We start from the raw sequence: 23067 nt of genomic DNA, 5'->3' as shown, positions 1-23067 counted from the left end.
GCAGAAGAATAAGCTGTTCACTGCAGTATTGTTCGTAATACTGAAAGCTAGAAGCAACTTTGTTATATACTAAGCAACTTAATTGCTTGTCTAAATGCTGTCCGAAAATTAGAAGGAATTAACTACATTTGTATATAACACAAATGAATCTCAAAAACACTATTTTGAATGAAAAAGGCAAGTTGTAGGATAATAACTGTAGTGAATTTTTAAAAACAGTATAATATATTGTTTGTAGGTATATATGTACTTAAAAGTATAGAGGATGTAGCACCAAATCTTTTGAAAGTTTAGTTTTTAAATGTAATGTTTTATTTTTAGAGATGATATATACAGTGTATATAGTGTTTTTCTCTACATCCTGACCAACACCTGTTATTTCTGTGGGGTCATAGACATTCTGATAGGTGTGAAGTGATGTATCTCACTGTGGTTTTTGTTTGTTTGTTTTCATTGTGGTTTTGGTTTTCATTTTCCTGATACTTAGTGATGTTGAACATCTTTTCATGCATCTGTTGGTCATCTGTATGTCTTCTTTGGAAAAATGTCTATTCAGGTCCTCTGCCTATTCTTTAATCAGATTATTTGGTTTTTTGGTTTTGAGTTGTGTGAGGTTTTTTGCCTATTTTGGATATTAACCCCTTATCAGGTATGTCATTTACAAATATGTTCTCCCATTGAGTAGGTTCCTTTTCATTTTGTTGATGGTTTCCCATGCTGTGCAAAAGCTTTTTGTTTTGGTGTAGTCCCAGTAGTTTATTTTTGCTTTTGATTCCTTTACCTCAAGAGCCATATCTAGAAAAATGTTTCTACAGCCAATGTCAAAGAAGTGGCTGCCTATGTTTTTCTTCTAGGAGTTGTATTGTTTCAGTTCTCACATTTAGGTGTTTAACCCATTTTTAGTTCATTTTTGTGTATGGTGTAGGGAAGTGGTCCAGTTTCATTCTTTTCCATGTAGCTGTCCAGTTTTCCCAGCACCATTTATTGCAGAGACTGTCTTTCCCCCATAGTATATTCTTGCCTCCTTTGTTGAAGATTAACTGACCATGTGAATGCACATCTGTTTCTGGGCTCTGTATCTATTCCATTGATCTAAGTGTCTATTTTTTTGCCAGTACCATACTATTTTGATTATTATAACTTTGTAGTATATCTTGGTATCTGAGATTGGGTTACCTCCAGCTTTTTTCTTCTTTCCCAAGATTGCTTTGGATATTTAGAGTCTTTTGTGGTTTCATACAACTTCTAGTATTATTTGTTCTGTCTATGTGAAAGATACTATTGGTATTTTGAAAGGGATTGCATTGAATCTGTAGATTGATTGCTTTGAGTAATGTGGACATTTTAACAATATTAATTCTTCCAGTCCATGGATATGGAATATCTTTCCATTTGTTTTTGTCCTCTTCAGTTTCTTTCATGAGTGTTTTATAGTTTTCAGAATATAGGATTTTTATCTCTTAAGTTTTTTTTGGTTTTTTTTTAACGTTTATTTATTTTTGAGACAGAGAGAGACAGAGCATGAACGGGGGAGGGTCAGAGAGAGAGGGAGACACAGAATCTGAAACAGGCTCCAGGCTCTGAGCCATCAGCACAGAGCCTGACGTGGGGCTTGAACTCACGAACCGCGAGATCATGACCTGAGCTGAAGTCGGACACTTAACCGACTGAGCCACCCAGGCGCCCCCTCTTAAGCTTATTCCTAGATATTTTATTCCTTTTGGTGCAATTATAAATGGGATTGTTTTTTTCTTAATTTCTCTTTCTACTACTTTGTTAATAGTGTGTAGAAATGCAACAGATTTCTGGGGCTTTTTGTCTTGCATTTTAATTTTAATTTTTTATTAAGATTTTTATTTTAATTCCAATGTACTTAACATACAGTGTTAGTTTGAGGTGTACATTATAACGATTCAACAGTTCTATACATTACTCAGTGCTCATCATGATACGTGTTCTCTTTTTTTTTTTTTTAATTTTTTTTTTAACGTTTATTGATTTTTGAGACAGAGAGAGACAGAGCATGAACAGGGGTGGGTCAGAGAGAGGGAGACACAGAATATGAAACAGGCTCCAGGCTCTGAGCTGTCAGCACAGAGCCTGATGCAGGGCTCGAACCCACGAACTGAGAGATCATGACCTGAGCCGAAGTCGGACGCTTAACCGACTGAGCCACCCAGGCACCCCATGATATGTGTGCTCTTAATCCCCATCAGCTATTTAACCTATTCCTCCACCCACCTCCCCTCTGATAACCATCAGTTTGTTCTCTATAGTTAAGAGTTTGTTTCTTGATTTTTCTCTCTCTCTCTCTGCTAAGTTTTATTTATTTATTTTGAGAGATAGAGAGTGCATGCACACGTGAGTGGGGGAAAGGCAGAGAGGGAGAGAGGCAGAAGGAGAATCCCAAGCAGGCTCCATGCTGTCAGCACAGAGCCTGATGCACACCTCAAACCCACTAACGGTGAGATCATGACCTGAGCCAAAACCAAGCATCAGGTGCTTAACTGACTGAGCCACCCAGGCACCCCATCTCTCTCTTTTTTTTTATTCCTTTGCTCATTTACTTTGTTTCTTAAATTCCACATATGACTGAAATCATATGGTATTTGTCTTTACCTAACTGACTTATCTCACTTAGCATTATACTCTCAAACTCCATCCATGTTGTTGCAAATGGCAAGATTTCATTTGTATTTATGTCTGAAAAATATTCTATTACATATATATATATATATATATATATATATATATACACACACACACAGACACATATATATATGTATACCATCTCTTCTATATCCATTCATCTATTGGTGGACACTTAGGCTGCTTCCATAATTTGGCTATTGTATATAATGGTGTAATAAACATAGGGGTGCATATATCCTTTTGAATTAGTATTTTTATTATTATTATTATTTGGGTAAATACCTAGTACTGCGATTACTGGATCATAGTTTTTAACTTTCTGAAGAACATCCATATGGTTTTCCACAGTGGCTGCACCAGTGTGCATTCACATCAACAGTATAGGAGAGTTCGTTTTTCTCCACATCTTCACCAAAACTTGTTTCTTGTGTTTTTGATTTTAGCCATTTTGAAAGGTGTGAGATGATATCTTACTGTAGTTTTGATATGCATTTCCCTGATGATGAGTAATGTTGAGCATCTTTTCATGTGTCTGTTAGCCATATGTCTTCTTTGGAGAAACTCTGTTCATATCTTCTGCCCATTTCTTAATTGGATCATTTGTCCTTTGGGTGTTAAGTTGTGTAAGTTCTTATATATTGGGGATACTAACCCCTTATCAGATAATGTCATGTGCAAATACCTTCTCTCATTCAATAGGTTGTCTTTTAGTTCTCTTGATGGTTTCCATTGTTGTATAGAAGCTTTTTATTTTGATGTAGTCCCAATAGTTTATTTTTGCTTTTATTTCTCTTGCCTTAGGAGGCATATATAGAAAAATATTGCTTCAACTGATGTCAGAGAAATTGCTGCCTGTGCTCTCTTCTAGGACTTTTTTGGTTTCAGGTCTCATATTTAGGTCCTTAATCCATTTTGATTTTATTTTTTTATGTATGATGTGAGAAAGTGGTCCAGTCTTATTCTTTTGCATGTAGCTATCATGTTTTCTCAACACTATTTGTTGAAAAGAGTGTCTTTTTCCCATTGCATGTTCTTGCCTCTTTTGTCATGTTAATTGACCATATAATCATGGGTTTGTTTCAGGGCTTTCTATCCTGTTCTTTTGACCTGTGTGTCTGTTTTTGTGCCAGTACCATACTATTTTGGTTACTACGGCTTTGTAGTATAACTTAAAATCTGGAATTGTGATGCTTCCAGCTTTGTTTTTCTTTTTCAAGATTGTTTTGGCTTTTTGGTGTGGGTGTGTGGGTGTGTGGGTGTGGTTCCATACAAATTTTAGGATTATTCTAGTTCTGTGAAGAATGCTGTTGATATTTTAACAGGGATTGCATTAAATCTGTAGATTGCTTTGGGTAGTATAGACATTTTAACAATATTCTTCCAATCCATGAGCATGGAATATCTTTCCATTTGTCTTTGATTTCTTTCATCCGTCGTTTTTTTTTTTTTTTTTTTTTTTTTTTTTTTTAATTTATTTTTGGGACAGAGAGAGACATAGCATGAACGGGGGAGGGGCAGAGAGAGAGGGAGACACAGAATCGGAAACAGGCTCCAGGCTCCGAGCCATCAGCCCAGAGCCTGACGCGGGGCTCGAACTCACGGACCGTGAGATCGTGACCTGGCTGAAGTCGGACGCTTAACCGACTGCGCCACCCAGGCGCCCCACATCCGTCGTTTTCAGAGTACAGGTTTTTCACTTTGGTTAAGTTTTTAAAAAAAATTTTTTTAATGTTTATTTTTGGGAGAGAAAGAGTGTGAGCAGGGGAGGGGCAGAGAGAGAAGGAGACACAGGATCCGAAGCAGGCTCCAGGCTCTCAGCTGTCAGCACAGAGCCCGATGCGGGGCTCGAACCCACCAACTGGGAGATCATGACCTGAGCCAAATTTGAATGCTTAACTGACTGAGCCACTCAGGCGCCCCATTTAAAAAATTTGTTTAATGTTTATTTACTTTTGAAAGAGAGAGGGTGCAAGCAGAAGAGGGGCAGAGAGAGAGAGGGAGACACAGAATCTGAAGCAGGCTGTCCGCACAGCTGTCGGCACAGAACCCAATGCAGGGCTTAAACTCACAAACTGTGAAATCATGACCAGAGCTGAAGTCAGACATTTAACCAACTGAGCCACCCAGGCACCCCCCGCCCCCACCTTGGTTAAGTTTATTCTTAGGTATTTTATTATTTTGGTACAATTTTTTTTTAATGTTTATTATCTCAGAGAGAGAGGAAGAGGGAGGGGCACAGAGAGAGGGAGACACAGAATATGAAGCAGGCTCCAGGCTCTAAACTGTCAGCACAGAGACTGACACAGGGCTCAAACTCACAAATCACGAGATCATGACCTGAGCCAAAGACAGATGCTTAACCAACTGAGCCACCCAGGCATCCCTATTTTGGTACAATTGTAAATGAGATTGCTTTCTTAATTTCTCTTTGTATTAGTTAATGTAGAGAAATGCAATGGATTTCTGTACATCGATTTTGTATCCTCTGATTTTACTGAATTCATTTATCAGTTCTAGTAGTTTTTTTGGTGGAGTCTTTAGGGTTTTCTGTATGTAGTATCATGTCATCTGCAAATAGTGACAATTTTATTTCTTTCTTACTAATTTGGATGCCTCTTATTTCTTTTTCTTGTCTGATTGCTGTGGCTAGGACTTCCTGTATTATGTTGAATAAAAGTCGTGGGAGTGGACATCCTGGTCTTATTCCTGATCTTAGAGGAAAAGCTCTCAGGTTTCACCACTGAGTATGATATTAGCTCTGAGTTTGTCATTTATGGCCTTTGTTATGTTGAGGTATGTTCCTTCTAATCCCACTTTGTTGAGAGTTTTTTTTATCATGAACAATGTTGAATTTTGTCAAATGCTTTTTGTGAATCTACTGAGATGATCCTATCTATGATTTTTATCCTTTTGTTAATGTTGAGTATCATGTTGATTTATTTGCATATATTGAACCGTCTTTGCATCCCAGGAATAAATCCCACTTGATCATGGTAAATGATCTTTTTAATGTATTGTTGAATTTGGTTTGCTAATCTTTTGTTGAGGATTTTTGCATCAGGAATCTTGGCCTGTAGTTTCATTTTTTGTAATATACTTATTCGGTTTTTGTATCAAGATAATGCTGGCCTCATAGAATGTATTTGGAAGTTTTCCTTTCCCTTCTGTTTTTTAGAATAGTTTGAGAATATGTATTAACTCTTCTTTAAATGGAGTTTTTTTATTTCCAGTTTAGTTTGGTTACTAGTAACCAGACTATTCCGATTTTCTTTTTCTTGATATAGTTTTGGAAAATTATATATTTCTGTGAACTTACCCATTTCTTCTAGGTTGTTAACTTGTTGACATGTAATTTTTCATAGTGGTCTCTTATCTATTATCATCCTTTGTATTTCTGTCGTGTCAGTTGTTACTTCACCCCTTTCATTTCTGATTTTATTTATTTGGATCCTCTTTTTGTTCATGATGAATCTGGCTAAAGGTTTATCAATTTTGTTTTTCTTTTCAAAGATTCAGCTCTTGGTTTCATTGATCTTGTCTATTTTTTTTTCTTAGTCTCTTTTACGTTTATTTCTGCCCTATTCTTTATTATTTGCTACTAATTTTGGGTCTTGTTCTTCTTTTTCTAATTTCTAGAGGTGTAAGTTTAAATTGTTTGAGATTTTTCTTGTTTCTTGAGATCACTATACATTTCTCTTTTAAAATTTCTTTTGCTGCCTCCCAAAGATTTTGGACCAGTGGGTTTCATTTGTTTGCAGGTATTTTTAAATTTTTTCTTTGAGTTTTTCATTGAGCCATTGCTTGTTGAGTAGCATATTGTTTAGCCTCTACATGTTTATGGTTTCTCCACTTTTTTTTTTTTTGTAATTGATTTCTAATTTCATTCCATTGTGGTCAGAAAAGATGTTTGATAGGATTTCAGTCTTCTTAAATTTATTGAGACTTGTTTATTGGGATATGTGATCTATCCTATAGAATGTTCTGTGTGCACTTGGAAAGAATGTGTATTCTGTTGTATTTGGCTTGAATGTTCTGTATATGTATATCCCTTAAGTCCATCTGGTCTGGTGTTATTGAAAGACAGTTTTCTTGGGGCGCCTGGGTGGCTCAGTCGGTTGGGCGTCCGACTTTGGCTCAGGTCACGATCTCGCGGTCCGTGAGTTTGAGCCCCGTGTCGGGCTCTGGGCTGATGGCTCGGCCTGGAGCCTGCTTCAGATTCTGTGTCTCCCTCTCTCTCTGCCCCTCCCCCGTTCATGCTCTGTCTCTCTCTGTCTCAAAAAGGAATAAAACGTTAAAAAAATTAAAAAAAAAAAAAAGACAGTTTTCTTATTGACTTTCTGCCTGGATGATCTGTTCACTGATGTAAGTAGGATATTAAAGTCCCCTACTATTATTGTATTACTGTCAGTTTCTCCCTTTATGTCTGTTAAAACTTGTCTTATGCATTTAGGGGCTGCCATGTTGAGTGCTTAAATATTTACAATGCTGTATCCTGTCTTTGGATTGATCCCTGTATCATTATATATTGCCCTTTTTTGTGTCTTGTTACAATCTTTGTTTTGAAGTCCATTTTGTCCAATATAATACTGCTACCACAGGTTTTTTTTTCCCACTTCCATTTGCATGGAATATCATTTCCCATCTTTTCACTTTCAGTCTGTGTCTTTAGGTCTGAAGAGAGTCTCTTGTAAGCAGCACATAGATGAGTCTTTGTTTTTGTTTTTAAATCCATTCTGTCACCCTATGTCTTTTGATTGAAGCATTTAGTCCATTTACATTTAACATAATTATTGATAAGTGTGTGCTGATTGCCATTTTGTTAATTGTTTTCTGGACATATCTGTAGTTCTCCATTCCTTTCTTCTCTTGTTCTCATTCCTTAAGATTGATTACTTTCTTTAGTATTAGGCTTGGCTTTCTTTTGTATCTCTATTACAGGTTTTTGGTTACTGTGAGGTTTATATATAACATCCTAAGTATAGAGTAGTCTGTATTAAGCTGATGGTCACTTAAGGTTAAACACAGTCTAAAGGAACTTCCTTCATTTTAACTCCCCCCTCCCACATGTTATATCTATATTGTCATATTTTATATCTTTTAATTTTGTGAGTCCTCTTCCCTTTCATAATTTTCTTCTAATTATGGCCTTTTGTGTTCTACTTTAACATTTCTTGTAAGGACAATCTGGTAATGATGAACCTTTTAACTTGTTTGTCTGGGAAAGTCTTTATGTCTCCTTGAATTATGAATGATAATCTTGCCAAATAGAATATTCTTGGTGGTAGATTTTTTTTTTTTCCTTTCAGTAGTTTGAATATATCATGCCCACTCCCTTCTGGCCTACAAAGTTTATGCTGAAAAACCAGCTGATAGCTTTATGGGTTTGTCCTTAAATGTTACTAGTTGCTTCTCTTTTGCTGCTTTTAAAATTCTATCCTTGTCTTTAATCTTTAACGTTTTAATTATTATGTATCATGGTGTGGACCTCTGTGGATTCATCTTGTTTGAAACTTTCTGTGCTTCCTGAACCTGGATGTCTGTTTCTTTCCTGGGTTAGGGAAATATTCAGCTATTATTTCTTCAAATAAGTTTTCTGCCCCTTTATCTCTCTCTTCTACTTCCAGGACCCCTGTAATGCAAACGTTTGCTCACTTGATATTGTCCAAGAGATCCCTTAACCTATCCTCATTTTTTTTTTTAACTTGTGTTTTCTTATCATTATTCAGCTTGGGTACTCTATTACCCAATCTTTCAGATTGCTAATATGTTCTTCTGCATCCTTGAATCTGTTGATTCCCTCTAGTATATTTTTCATTTCAGTTATAGTCATCAACTCTGATTGGTTCTTTTTCATATTTTCTATCTTCTTTGTTGAAGTTTTCACTGAGTTCATCCAATCTTTTCTACAGTTTGGTAAATGTCTTCATGATCATTACTGTGAACTCTCTATCAAGCATATTGTTTATCTCCATTTCATTTAGCTTATTTTCTGAGGTTTTGTGTAGTTTTTTCGTTTGGAGCATATTCCTGTCTCCTCATTTTACTTGACTTTCTGTCTTTGTTTTTGTTGAATTAGGTATAATCGTTAACTTCTCCTAAACAGGAAGTAATGATCTTGTGTGTGATTGTGTCTGTGGAGACTGTGTGCCTAAGTGACTTTGACTGGCTGGATCTGTGGCTCTTGTGGGCTGTGGGACAGAGGACTCCATGCTGACACTGTCCTGGTGGGATGCCTAGAGATGAAGTTGGTGTGGGATGGAACAGTCCTAGGGCTCTCAGCATAGATTGCACATTGGCCAGACAGCTGACGCTGAAGTGGACATTGTCTGGGATGGTCCCAGGGTTCTTCACAGAGAGGGTACCTTGGGAAGACAGCTGAAGCTTAAATGGGTGTTAGGCCAAAGGTCCCATAGTTCTTTATTCAGGGGGGGCTAGGGCTGAGTCAGGAAATGGGTCAGGAGGTCCTAGGATACTGTGTACCAGGGATATGCTAACATGTCATCTGAAGCCAGAGTAGTGTGAGCCTGGAGTCTTCCAGGGTACTTTGCACCTGTGTCACCTTGAAGAGATGTCTGCAGCTATAGTGAATGCTGACCAGAGGTATCTGGTGTGTGCTGCACTGGGGCCGCTTTAATGGGATGGCTAGGGCTGGTGTGGGGTAGGGTCCCAGGGCTCACTGCAGTGGTAGGTCCGCTAAGGTACCTGGACCCTTGTCCTGTCTGCACTGTCAGGGTGGAGAGGGAATATCACCTGTGGTGTTCACCAGCCTCTCTGACTCTGAGAGGGTTTCAGCAGCTTCCCTGCCATTTTGCATAGTTTTAGGGCTGAGTCTTTTATGTCCTAGTTGTTCTTTGAAAATGCAGCTTTTTTTCTGTGCTTCAAGGCGTCTGAGGCTTGGTATGGTGATAGTCCAATTAGGGCTCCCAGACTGTACTCTCATCTGTGCTATTAAGGTGCAGAGGAACTGTAAAATGGGGCACTTGCCAGCCCCTCTAACTCAGAGAGTTGCAGCAGCTCCCCTGCCAATCAACAGGGTTCTAAGGCCAGTTCCTTTGTATTCTAGTTGTCATTTCTTTTTTTCTGTGCCCCAGGGCAGATAAATCTGCTCACCAGTCCTTCCCCACTGCAGTTTGCAGTGTCAGAGGTGGTGGGGGTTCCCTTCATTACAGTGTCTCTGTCTCTTTTGCCATTCTGTACATGGTCTATCTTTTGTTGTGAAGAAGCTGTTCAGTCAGCCTTCAGTTCTTCCCGAAGCATTGCTTTACAAATAGGTAGATCTGATGTGTCTATGGAGGAGGTCTTTCTACATTGCCATCTTGCATGAGAGAAATCTATGGTTGTATGTCGTCTGCTTTAGCAACATTATGAAAAGCAGATTGTAGTAGCCAGATGGCCAGCATCAATCTCCCCAATTGTTTTCATGTAATTCGAGGGAGAGATAATTTAAGATGTCTGCAAAACTACCTATGCCCTTTTGCACATAAGTTTATCCATTGTAGGAGAGGGGAGCTAGGAGAATTTTCACAAACTAGCTTCTGCTGAATAGGAAATGAAAGGAATTCATTAAAAAAAACAAACTATGGGGTGCCTGGGTGGCTCAGTCGGTTAAGCGGCCAACTTCAGCTCAGGTCACGATCTCACGGTCCGTGAGTTCGAGCCCCACGTCGGGCTCTGTGCTGACAGCTCAGAGCCTGAAGCCTGTTTCAGATTCTGTGTCTCCCTCTCTCTGGTCCTCCCCCATTCATGCTCTGTCTCTCTCTGTCTCGAAAAGAAATAAACGTTAAAAAAAAAACAACTAAAACTCATATAGTTAAGTATGTATTTCATGAACAAATACAGGGACAGGGTAGTTTAGAATTATTTATATTATTTAGAATTATTTATAAATTCCTCTTAGTTTTTGTCTTTTAAAGAAATCTGTTTAGGGAAGAAGTCCAGCTGTCCATGAGCCAAATGACTATTCTAAATACAATTACATCCTTTACTGTCATTTACAGTTTTTAATGTTTGTTTATTTTTGAGAGAGATCACAAGCAGGGGAGGGGCAGAGAGAGAAGGAGACAGAATCCCAAGCAGGCTCTGCACTGTCAGCACAGAGCCCCATGTGGGGCTTGCTCATGAACCGTGATATCATGACCTGAGCTAAAACCAAGAGTTAGACACTCAACTGACTGAGCCACCACAGCACCCCTATCATTTACACTTTTAAGAAGACTCTCATTACTCAAGTTGGTGCTTTTTTATTCTAACTTCTGCATCCATTGCCTTCCTTTTAGAACAAAATGTGCATGTCTTCAGTTGACAGCAAGGAATGCCAAGACTTGCCCCTTATCGAGTAATAAAATAACCACTGGATATAAATATAAAAGACTACAGAGACAAATACCTACTGGGTAAGATACCTTGAGGATTTGTTGCAGGGTGTTTGTATTTTTGAAGGTGGGTACTTTACTATTGTGGTCTATAGTCTTATAGATATCATTAAATATTTTTATAGCAGAAATCTATATATTAAGGAATAAAAAATTTATATATTGTTCTTGGAAATGGAAGTCAGAGAACACTCATGTACCACACAGAATATACTTAAATGTTTGCTTTGAGGTGGCTGTTCCCCTCTAGGGTTAGCCTGCTTTGGGCAGCCATTTCTTCATTAAGAAGTATAGCTTACAAAGCTCATTTAAAAATTGGGAGTTTTCAAACTTTCAAGAATGATGTTATTAAAAAATACACAGAAACAGAAAATCTTTCTTCCTAGACATTCCCTTCCCAGACATTTCTAGACAGTTTTTTAAAAGCTAACGTTTATTATGTGCCAGACATTGCCTTAAGCACCTTATAAATACCCATTAAATTATGAAACAGCCCTATAAGACAGGTACTATCATATATCCCCACTTTTAAAAATGGAAAATTGAAGCACAGAGGTTAGTTAAATAACTCATCCAAGCCACACAGTTAGTATAGTAGATGGCTGGAGCTATGATGAGAATCCAGGCAGTCTAGCTTTAGGAGCCTTCACACTTAGTCTGCCTCCCTTGGTAATTATTGGTGAGGTAGCGGTATAAACTGCTTTTGCTTTTAATTTGGATATCTGATTGATTTTCTCTTGCATATTTTATTGACAGCATTTATGAATGCAGCCTGTTGTGCAAGTGTAATCGACAAATGTGTCAAAACCGAGTTGTGCAGCATGGACCTCAAGTGAGGCTACAGGTGTTCAAAACTGAAAAGAAGGGATGGGGAGTACGCTGCCTAGATGACATTGACAGAGGGACATTTGTTTGCATTTATTCAGGTAAAGCAAAGGTTAATTATTCAAATTATAGTAAGGTCCACATTTCTGAATCTCTTTTACTAGCCAGGGCCATTGAGATCTTATAGCAAGGACAGGAGCAACAATATATAGGAGGAGCATAAGAGAGGGGGACAAGTAACTAGGAGATTGAGCACTGAAGGGGTGACATGTTCTAGGAAACACTGGATGTTCCAGAAAAGAAAGGCTCAGAGATAAAACTTGGGTTATTGTGTGAGGCTTTTTTTTTTTTTTTTTTGGTCTCCATGATAGCTACAGATGCTTTGTGGTAAGGTTAGAAGTCTTTTTGAATAAGAAAACTAGGGGTGCCTGAGTTGCTCAGTCGGTTAAACATCTGACTCTTGGTTTGGGCTCAGGTCATGGTCCCATAGTTTTGTGAGTTCGAGCCCCAGGTCAGTCCCTGAGCTGACAGCATGGAGCCTGCTTAGGATTCTCTTCTGTCTCCCTCTCTCTCTGCCCCTCCCCCACTCACACTGTCTCTGTCTCTCAAAATAAATAAATAAACTTTAAAAAAAAAAAGAAAGAGGGGCGCCTGGGTGGCGCAGTCGGTTGGGCGTCCGACTTCAGCCAGGTCACGATCTCGCGGTCCGTGAGTTCGAGCCCCGCGTCGGGCTCTGGGCTGATGGCTCGGAGCCTGGAGCCTGTTTCCGATTCTGTGTCTCCCTCTCTCTCTGCCCCTCCCCCGTTCATACTCTGTCTCTCTCTGTCCCAAAAATAAATAAAAAACGTTGAAAAAAAAAAAAAAAAAGAAAGAAAACCACATGACTCGGGTGGGGGTGCCTGGGTGGCTCAGTCAGTTGAGCGTCCACCTCTTGATATTGGCTCAGGTTGTGATCTTGTCGTTGTGAGAATAAGCCTGCATTGGGCTCTGAGCTGACACTACAGAGCTTACTTGGGATTCTCTTTTTCCCTCTCTCTGCCCCTCTTCCATTCTCTCTCAAAATAAACATTAAAAAAAAAAAGAAAAACTGTGTAACTGATTTGCTAAGGTAAAGATTATCAATCAAAGACTGTCTTGCTCAATGACTTGGGCTGTTAGAATGTAACAAGTTAAGTCTGTAATAAATACTTGCACAGGATGATTCAGGCAGTGACTTTAAGCAGCTCATTCCGTTTCAGGGACTCGAGAGAGTTGCCCACACTCTGAGCAAAACTTCCCAACTGGTGTGTCATGGTTGTTCAGTTAATGATTTTTTTTTTGATGTTTATTTATTTTTGAGAGAGAGAGAGAGAGAGCGCGCGCACACAAACGGGAGGGGCAGAGAGAGAGGGAGACACAGAATCTGAAGCAGGCCCCAGGCTCCAAGCTGTCAGCACAGAGCCTGACGCAGGACTCGAGCTCATGAACCGCAAGATTATGACCTGAGCCGAAGTCAGACACTTAACCAACTGAGCCACCCGGGCACGCCTGTGTAGTTACTGATTCTTTCTGGTCACGGCCGCCAGGCCAGAAACACCAGTCTCCGGTAGTGTCAGCCATTTACCCCAGAGTATCAGGCAAAAATCCTCACTTCCTATGTGTACCATGAAATGAGAAAGGTTGAGGGAACATAACTCTGGAGCCAGTCTAAAGGAAATGTCCTAGACTGAGTCTTGACAGTAAGGCAGCAGGGACCAGAGCAGCCCTTCTCATCTGAAATTCCAGGTTCACTTCAGTGAGGGCAAGAATTATTATAATTCATAACAGTCACACTTGGATCCCTGTCACATACCACTTACAGACACACATCCTACACAATTTACCTACACATTTGTCTCTCATATTTCTCGAAATAACTCTGATGAAAGTTAGCTGCCTTATAAGGTGCCACATGGTGTCCAGGAAGTATCATTGGCTTTATCTGCATTACTAGAAAATGTACCTAAGGTATCTCTCTGATCCGGCTGCTAATTTTGACTTGGTAAGTATAATTTTGAGTCCCTTACAAGAAAATGCATAAACTTGAAGATTTTAATATTATACTAGAACTTCATATGAGAATAATAGGTGCATATCACCTCAGATTTAAATAGGTCACTTTATAAAAAGAATAGACGTTTTAGCTGATACAGCATTTTTAACTAGACACAAAAACTATACTCTTTTTCTTTAAATGTTGGTTTTTGAGAGAGAGAGAAGGAGAGAGAATGAGTGGGGACGGGCAGAGAAAAAAGGGGGACAGAGGATGCAAAGAGGGCTCTGTGGTGACAGCAGAGAGCCCCATGTGGGCCTGAAACCCACTAATCATGAGCTGATGACTTGAGCTGACATTGGATGCTTAGCCAACTGAGCCACCCAGGTGCCCCATAAAAGCTGTAATCTTAAGACTAGAGTTCACCTCTCTAATTTTCTAGAATGCTTTCTGATCTGTATTTTTGTTTTATATTATTGTAGCTAAATCTATTCTCTTTCATGTTATACCAGAACAGACAATGCTTTTTTTAGATGGCCAATGTTTTTTCATATCCTGGAAGATAAGAAATCTCTCACTGGTCTTTTGTTTATTATTTCTTACAAGAGTTTTCTAGGATTAGTTAATGTGTTTATTTTCATTCTAGAAATAAAGGATATTTCACAGGGTTCTTTAGTAATGGAGCAGAATAGAGATGCTCTTTTGTTGCTTAGCAATTATCTTTTGTCTCATTAAACCCTTTTTTCTTTTAGGAAGATTACTAAGCAGATCTAACACTGGGAAACCTGATCCTACTGATGAAAATGGAAAGGAAGAGAATATTATGAAAAATATGTTTTCAAAAAAGAGGAAAATAGAAGTTGCAGATTGTGAGGTAGAAGTTATCCCATTAGACCTGGAAACACATGGAAGTGCTGAGACTGAGGAGTGTCCACCTACATTCCGTAATAATTTAAAAGAACCTGTTACGTAAGTAAAATCTTAGAAACCTAATCAGGATTGATCTGTATTGATCAAGCATGGTTCTCTTTGTGTCTTACTTTACCCCTACTCCTGTGTATCTCCTGTATATCAACTTGCTTCACAGTTACAAGTTTAACACAGAGAAATCTAGAACACTTAGATTTTAAAATCTAGCCAACATACTTTTTTCCTCAGTGTTCCATTTCTGGAGTTTTACCTTTAAAAAATTTATGACTTTAATCGGAGTCTTTATGGATGTCATAACTTTTGCAGTCCTTTGTATTTTCTATCAACTTATGTGCAAAGCTTTTCATGGATTCTTTTTTTTAATGTACTTCAAATATGATTGACTTTAAAATATGTTTCTTTCTTTAGTGGGGGCTATCCGTAGATGTTATTAGATTAATTTCTAATGGATATTTATGTAACAGTGATATCTGTATTTCAAAGTCCAATAAAGAGAATTTTTAGTGATATATAGAATAACTTTTTTTTCTTTTCAGAGAAATGAAATGTAACAATATTTCAAGAATTCAGTATCATTCAGTCATTAGAAGTCCTAAAGCCAAGACAGCCATTATTCAACACAATGGGAAAAAGATGGTAAAAACTGCAAAATGTAGATGGGGCCCTTCTGAGAACGTTAACTATTATCTCATCTTTCTGTCTTTTACTTAGTTCCAATTGTTTGTGTTATTTAATGTGTAGGATTTCTTTTATTATTTTGGAATGGGCGTACTCTTGAAATGTTAAGACCGTGCTTTATTAGTGTCCTCCATGATGGATTGGCATGTTCCCAACTTAGATACATAAGGAGAGGATTGGTCATGATCTGACAGTGTATTCCACTGAGACTGAGAGCTATCCAGTTCTGAGAATTTGTAGGAAAAGTTAAAGTGTTCCAGAGTTGATAGTGATACATAATAAGAAAAAAGATACAGTAGGCTTAGGAGATAAGGTTGTAAGATGTAAGAGAAAGAAGAGGCACAGCCTAATAAAAGAATCTTCCAGAAAGCACCAAAGGTACACTTTTCAGTCTGTACTGAGAAGAATAACTAGTCAGAGACTATAACCTGAAAGCAAAGAAAGATACCGGAAAAAGAACAGGAAGACATAATGGTAGTTCATAGTAGGGCTTGTTGATGAAAAGTAAAAACTCCGCCCTAGGTGGTGTGCAGATATTTATCTTCTGCCCTAGTAATGTACAGTAAATACCTCCTCAGGATCACAAAATTATGAAAAAGTTCGGCCATCAGACCACATGGACCTGGGTTTGACCTCCAGCTCTGTTTCTTACTACCTGGGTGATCTCTCCAAGTCTGCGTTCCTTTATTTGTAAAATGATCTCAGAGTTAAGAGGATTAAATGAGATAAACATCAGATACTTTGCGTAGCACAATGACTGACACTCAAGTGCTCAATAAATGTTGACCCTTTAACTTGAATAATTAATAATGGTCAACATTTATTGAACAGTTAGTTCAGTGCCAAGCATGGTGTTAAGTATATGCCCTTTTTAAAAGCTACCCTTACCATATGAAGTGATTGCAGTGTCTACAACTCATAAAGATAGGCAACTCCCTTAACCTTCTCTTTGAAGTAAAAACTAGCCAAAGTGTGTTTTTGTCTTTGCACATCTTACGGTTGAAGCCAAATCTGGTATCAGAATTGAGGGATACAGATGGATGTATTAGAATTTTATTTTAAATTTTAATGCCTAAAGAATGTCTTGACAGTCTTGATAAAGTCTTTATAGCTGTGGTTTACTAAAGTGCCTAGAAGCAGAACACGGCCAAAAGGGTGCCATCACTCCAGAGATTCCTTATGATATCAGCTTTGAGGCTTTCAAAACTAATCTGGTAGCTACAGCCTATGAAGATTGACACTTGATGAAAGTGGGCTAACTGCTAAATTAAATTCTTTTTCCTGAGCTAGAAAGTAAAGACATCTTCCCTGTTCTCTTTTAAGGGATTTACTTCCTCAGAGTCTGTCACCTCAGAAGATAATGATGGATTTAAACCGACCCAAGTACATCTGAACTCCAAAGCCAAGGAGATGAAAAGTAGGCTTTGTTTCACTCTGTGATTGCCTGCGTCTTCTGCTGTTTTGTCTGTCCTGCTCAATACCTGTGGCTCATTTTCTCAGACTTAAACAAGCTGCATTCATTATATAAGTTACTTCTTGTCTATATCAGAGGTTGGCAAACTACAATTTGTGGACCAAATCTGGCCCACCATCTGTTTATGTATGGCCCATGAGCTATGATAATTTTTACATTTTTAAATAACTAGAAAAAAATGAGAAGAGGAATAATACTTTGTGACACTCAAAAATTATATGGAATTATAATTTTGGAGTCCATAAAGACTTCTGTTGGAGCATAGCCACACTCATTAATTTATATATTGTCTCTGATGATTTATGTCAGCATTGCTGAATAGTCAGGACAGAGACCATATGGTCCACAAAGCCTAAAATACTTGCTCTCTGTCCCCTTGCAGAAGAAGTTTGCCAACCTCTAGTCTGTATGCCAACAGTGATCTGAGGCATGGCAGGAAGGAGTGGGGTAGAGACAACTCTGAGTTACGTAGTCCACAGTGTTACCTTTGGTTTTGGAAGCATTGTCCAAAGCTGCCATTTCCTAACTCTTTAACAATAAAGATACATCATTCTACAGTACTCCACCCAACACTGCTGCAGAGATGCTCAGCACAGAGCAAAAATACTGCTATTCTGAGTGCTTGTCTTTGAATGTTACCATTCTTGCTGGATTTCATGTTACAACTTGACAGACCTGGATTTTGGTACTTTTGCATTTCACTATCTCCCTCACAGAGGGATACTGCTGAAAGATGACCCTTTTTAAATAACCAGCCATTGCCTCTTCTCTCTTTGAGCTTCCTTGCATCTGTATCCCCAACTCCTAACCTGGTCTTAAAGGATGGAGATTGGGAGTAGGGAGCGAGGCAGCTGCTTGACAGAAAAGGTCTATCACAAAGGATATTTGTGTATTATAATTATTCTATAATTGTAGGGGAGGAAAATCTCTTCTACCCATTTTAGGTTAGCTGTGTGAGGCCTTGTAAATTAGATTGACAAGAGAAAAGCAAAAAGAAATTCATTGCCATGTATCACTATTACCGTGTGTATCATACATATAACACCTGGGAGTACTTAGAGATGAGTAACAAAGAAGTAGCTTAGAACTGTGGCTTATCTAGCATCTTAGCCAAAGAACAGTAAATTTTTAGGGGCACCTGGGTGGTTCAGTCAAGCGTCCGACTCATGATTTCTGCTGAGGTCATGATCTATCTCATGGTTGTGAGACCGAGCCCCACATTGGGCTCCACGCTGGGCATGGAACCTGCTGAAGATTCTCTCTCTCTGCCCCTCCCCTGGTTGTGTTGTCTGTCTGTCTGTCTGTCTCTCTCTCTCTCTCTCTCAAAAAACAACAGCAATAAATTTTTAGAAGGGTGACAGGACAAATGAAAAGGACCTTGAGTCTCTAGTGGCAGCAAGTTGTGGGAAGGTAAATATGTGAGAAACCAATAGTGGATAAAGGCTAGTTAGTAAAGTTTGTTACGTAGATTCCACTGGTTTGGTTTCCAGGCTCATGAAAGTGTAAAGTTGTCTCTTGTCACTAACTTTTGTCCTTCCTAGTAGGAGGAGGGACACCTTTGTAAATTTATGTACTGCTTTTAAACAGATAAGGGGAGGGAAATGAGCTTTTCCTGCATATGCTGCTTAATTGCTGTTAGTCTAAAATAATCTTATGTCAAAGAAGCATATTTTGGGATGGCATATTCTGGTTTCCTTCACCATTTCATGCCTGTGAGCCATAATGAATACTACTGCTTTGGTTCTTTTGTTATTTTCATTGATTGCTATAGTGTTAATATATAGCAGGCACTATAAAAATCATTTATGTACTATTATGGTTCACATGGAACCTATGATTAAAATACGAGAACATGTAGGAACAGCAGCCAGTAACAGTAATGATTAAATCAAAACCATTAAAAGAAACAATTTGTTTGTGCCACTGAGTTAGGTGACACAGTAACTTTTAAAGAATAAATGATTTTACTTATTCTGTTTGACAAGGATTCATACTTTTGAATATTCTAAAAAAAATTTCCATTATTGGATAAAAAATGATTAAGGCAGCGTATCTTACTCTAAGGTATTATTGCTTAAAAATTTGTAACTATTGAGTGGTCATGTAGCAGAACCACCCAACACTAATGTGTACACAACCCCCAGCAATACAGTTATTGCTCTTGGGACTTGTAGAGGGTAATGCCAGCAGGTCTTCTCAGGCTTTTCATTGTTGTCCTACAGGCCTAGAGTACTCCCTAAACACCCACTGTTACAGGTGTTTAGAATATATGGAAACAGAGATTCCAGAGTTGAAGAGAGGTAAGTCAGTTTATGAGTAGTAGAGATTAAATACAGTAATAGTAACAGGAGGCAAGCAGTACATTCATAAAAAGGTAGTATAAAGAAGGCAGACTTGGAGCTAGACATTTCTCAAATATTTGAGACAGTTCTTGGTTTCTTACCCCACTTCTCATTGTTATTGCCAGCCAGGTGAATCTCTTACCCTCTCAGAGGCTCAACGTTTCATTTGTAAAGTTGGAGTACTATCTATCTTCATACATTGTAAGAATTAGAGATAATTAAAGCAGCCAGCATTTAATTAGTATGTTAATCTCAGGACTGTTGCTTAACCAAGTATATTTGCTGACACTTCCTTCTAAAATGTTTCTTAGAGGATTCAAGCTCTTACCAAGTTAAAGACACTGAAAACAGTCTGCTGATTGAATCAGATGTGATAGATATAACCAAATGTAGAGAAGAAATACCATCAGGGGGAAGATGTAACCAAGCAACCCCACTGGATAATCAGAATATTATAAAGGAATTCAAGTCTCAAATACAAAAGCCCCAAGGGGAAAGATCTCCAGCATTTCAAAACCAGCAGGTCTTTTGTGATAAAGAGTTCCTAAGCGAAACCAAGAACACTTCACCTGATTCTCTAAAGAAGTTCAATAAAGGGAATGTGTTTTTATTGGATGCCACAAAAGAAGGAAATGTGGGCCGCTTCCTTAATGTGAGTATATGGGCTGATCACATTTCTAAACAACTTCTTTTTCTATGCTTTTTTGAATGGTTTGAAATTTATGTGCCGTCATATGTAATTGACCTGCCATCAAAAGAGAATAAGATTCTGAAGTCAGAAAATCTTTTTTCTTTTTCAAGTTTTTATTTAAATTCCAATTAACATACGGTGCAATATTAGTCTCAAGTGTAGAATTTAGTGATTCATCACTGACATACAACACCCAGTACTCATCACAAGTGCCCTCCTTAATACTCAGCACCTCTCTGACCTGCAGGCCCAACCCAGCCTCCCCCACCCTCCCATCCGCTCCCCCCATCCCCTGCCCAACCTAAAGTCAGCAAATCTTTAAAAACAAACAGCTTTTGGGGCGCCTGGGTGGCTCAGTCTGTTTAGCGTCCTACTTTAGCTCAGGTCATGATTTCACTACTCATGAGTTCAAACCCTGCATCAGGCTCTGTGCTGACAGCTCAGAGCCTGGAGCCTGTTTTGATGCTGTGTCTTCCTCTCTTTCTGCCCCTCCCCCACTCATGCTCTGTTTCTCTCTCTCGCAAAAATAAATAAACATTAAAAAAATAGCCTTTTCCTTGCTAGGTGATATGTTTATTTGGCTTCTTTTTCACCTAGTTAGGAGGATACTTGGTTAACAAGGAACAGAATCCTTTCTTCTCTTCCTCTGTCCCCAACTGCTGTTCTTTATTCCACTTTGACTACTTCTCTACTGTTGCCAAACATGTCAGATGCCATTAAACATAACTAAGGGGCCATTAAAGAAGGATCCCCAACAAAGAACTGTCATGGCTTTATTTCCTGTCAGCTGTGTTGAAAGTGGCTGCACCAGAACCATATGGTTGGTTTTACCTCTCCCAATTAGCACACAACCTGAGTTTTGGAAAAACTCTCTTGTTGTGGAAAAATAGAATTAATCTGTCTTCCTCTCCTCTCCTCTCCTCTCCTCTTCTCTCCTCTCCTCTCCTCTCCTCTCCTCTCCTCTCCCCTTTTTCTTCCCTCTTTCCTTCCTTCCTTTTTTTTTTAATATAGAAAATACATTTGTGGGGCACCTGGGTGGCTCAGTCAGTTGAGCATCTGACTCTTGATTTCATCTCATGGTCATGAGATTGAGCCCAATGTTGGGCTCAGTGCAGAGTACAAAGCCTGCTTGGGATGCTCTCTCTCTCCTTCTCTCTCTGCCCTTACCCTGCTTGTGCATGTTTGCTCTCTGTCTCTCTAAGTAAATAAATAAATAAACTTAAAAAAAAAAAGAAAAAGAAAATACATTCGTGACTTTAAAATGGAAATAAAATTAAAGCAAATATATCAATAAATAAAAAGCCATACAGAATACATACATACAGCCAAACAGAATTCTGTTTCAGGGTAACTCTGAGCCTGTATGTATGCACGATGAGTAAAGCTTACTGGCACAACTGAAAAAATGTGGACAGGAAGTTATCATTGGAATTGAATGGTGGCAGACATATTCAAGGAAAATTGCTGGGATTTGGTCTTTTTGTGAATCTGGGAATAGATGAATGTATGGAGATGGGAGCTAGTGGACAATAGAACAATATTGGAATGGTGGTAATCAGAGAAAATAATATCATGTTAGAAGCGTTGAACAAGGATAACTAATGGTTGTATTCAGCAGAGATGTCAGTTGCTTACATATGTTCCCTTTCTAGAAGGTCTGTTTGATGATCATGTAAAACTCAGGTCACATACATTCTTCGTATTAACCTTTTTTGTCCTGTTAAAAAAAAAATACCCTAAAAAATAACTATGCCTCCATTCATTTAACCTTGTCCCTACTCTACCCTCTATATGTAAAATCATTTTTATTACTTTCTTACGTATTCTTACAGTGTTTTTTTATGGAAATACAAATAAATATAAATATTCTTATTTTCCCTCTTTCTTACATAACAGCATATTCACTGTCCTATGCCTTGTTTTTTTTAATTATCAATATACTCTGGAGACCTTTCCATATCAGTACACTGAGCTTCTCTTTCTTTTTGTTTGTTTTTGTTTATAGCTGCATAGGATTCCATTGTATGGATATACCAAAGTTTATTTTGTAACCAATCCTCTTTAGATAAGACATTTGGGCTTCTAAACTTTTAGAAACAATGCTCAGTGAATAATCTTACACATAGATACATGTACAGATGTACCTGTAGAATACACTCCCAGATAGGGGATTGCTGAATCAAAGGATAAATGCATTTATAATATTGACAAAATTGACAAATTATCTTCTATAGAAGTTTGTACCATTTTGCATTTCTACCAGCAGGATAAGAATGTCAGAACAGAGCTTTTCCGATTGGGTTCCTAATATTAACAAAATTACAGTCTCTGATATTTTGCATATTAGCAAAAACAAAGAAAGGAAAATAAGTGAGATGTGCTAGAAACAGAATGATATTCTAATGCTTCAAAAACGAGGTATCAAACTCTTTATCTAACCTCTGTGTTTATTTATTTATTTTAACAGCATAGTTGTTGCCCAAATCTTTTGGTACAGAATGTTTTTGTAGAAACACGTGACAGGAATTTTCCATTGGTGGCATTCTTCACCAACAGGTTTGAAACTTCTTTTATGTGATTTAATTTTGAAATTGTAAAAAATAACAATAGGAAAATATAAAAGAAAATATGTGCTTACAGCCCCTAATATCTGGTACCCTAGAATATTCATTTATCCCAAACTGTTGCTAGTCAATAAAATTTTAAACAGCTAAAATTTCAGTTCTTATTTCCTTTGAGAATTAATGCCTGAAAGGGCTGACAATGGCAGGTCTTGTCCAGCTCAATTCAGGGAATAAGTGATATAGAATATCTTTAGTTCTTTAAGTCAGAACTACCCCCCAACTATCACACCACAGGCCTTGTACCACAGACCTCCTCATGTCACTAGGTTCCACTGTTTGTAAAACACTTCCTTTCTTGGGATATTGACAAGTTTCTTCTTACTTAGGATTTTAGTAGATTTGAAATAAAACTCGAATGATTAGGATGCCTTGGTGGCTCAGTCAGTTAAGTGTCTGACTTCAGCTCAGGTCATGGTCTCACAGCTTATGAGTTTGACCCCCTCATCAGGTTTTGCCCTCACAGTGTAG

General features: G+C 38.2%; 1 protein-coding gene and 1 pseudogene across 5 annotated transcripts in view; both read left to right on the top strand.

Moving 5' to 3' along the window:
• Nucleotides 1–23067, top strand: part of SETDB2 (SET domain bifurcated histone lysine methyltransferase 2) — an 89255-nt gene that overhangs the window by 31735 nt on the left and 34453 nt on the right. For 3 of the 5 annotated variants that reach the window (XM_042966488.1, XM_042966425.1, XM_042966599.1), the window contains 8 exons: nucleotides 10929–11045; nucleotides 11781–11950; nucleotides 14613–14829; nucleotides 15327–15426; nucleotides 16792–16885; nucleotides 19165–19242; nucleotides 19596–19936; nucleotides 22443–22531. In XM_042966488.1, coding sequence (XP_042822422.1) covers nucleotides 10929–11045; nucleotides 11781–11950; nucleotides 14613–14829; nucleotides 15327–15426; nucleotides 16792–16885; nucleotides 19165–19242; nucleotides 19596–19936; nucleotides 22443–22531 — 1206 coding nt within the window. The remainder of the gene's footprint in view (nucleotides 1–10928; nucleotides 11046–11780; nucleotides 11951–14612; nucleotides 14830–15326; nucleotides 15427–16791; nucleotides 16886–19164; nucleotides 19243–19595; nucleotides 19937–22442; nucleotides 22532–23067) is intronic. The other 2 variants (XM_007097714.3, XM_042966783.1) reach the window with 2 other exon arrangements.
• LOC107181129 lies at nucleotides 21289–21755 on the top strand (annotated as a pseudogene).

The sequence above is a fragment of the Panthera tigris genome, chromosome A1 (assembly GCF_018350195.1).
Source record: "Panthera tigris isolate Pti1 chromosome A1, P.tigris_Pti1_mat1.1, whole genome shotgun sequence".
Lineage (NCBI taxonomy): Eukaryota > Metazoa > Chordata > Mammalia > Carnivora > Felidae > Panthera > Panthera tigris.
The sequence above is the reverse complement of the archived record's forward strand: the minus strand, read 5'-3'. Positions and strand labels throughout refer to the sequence as shown.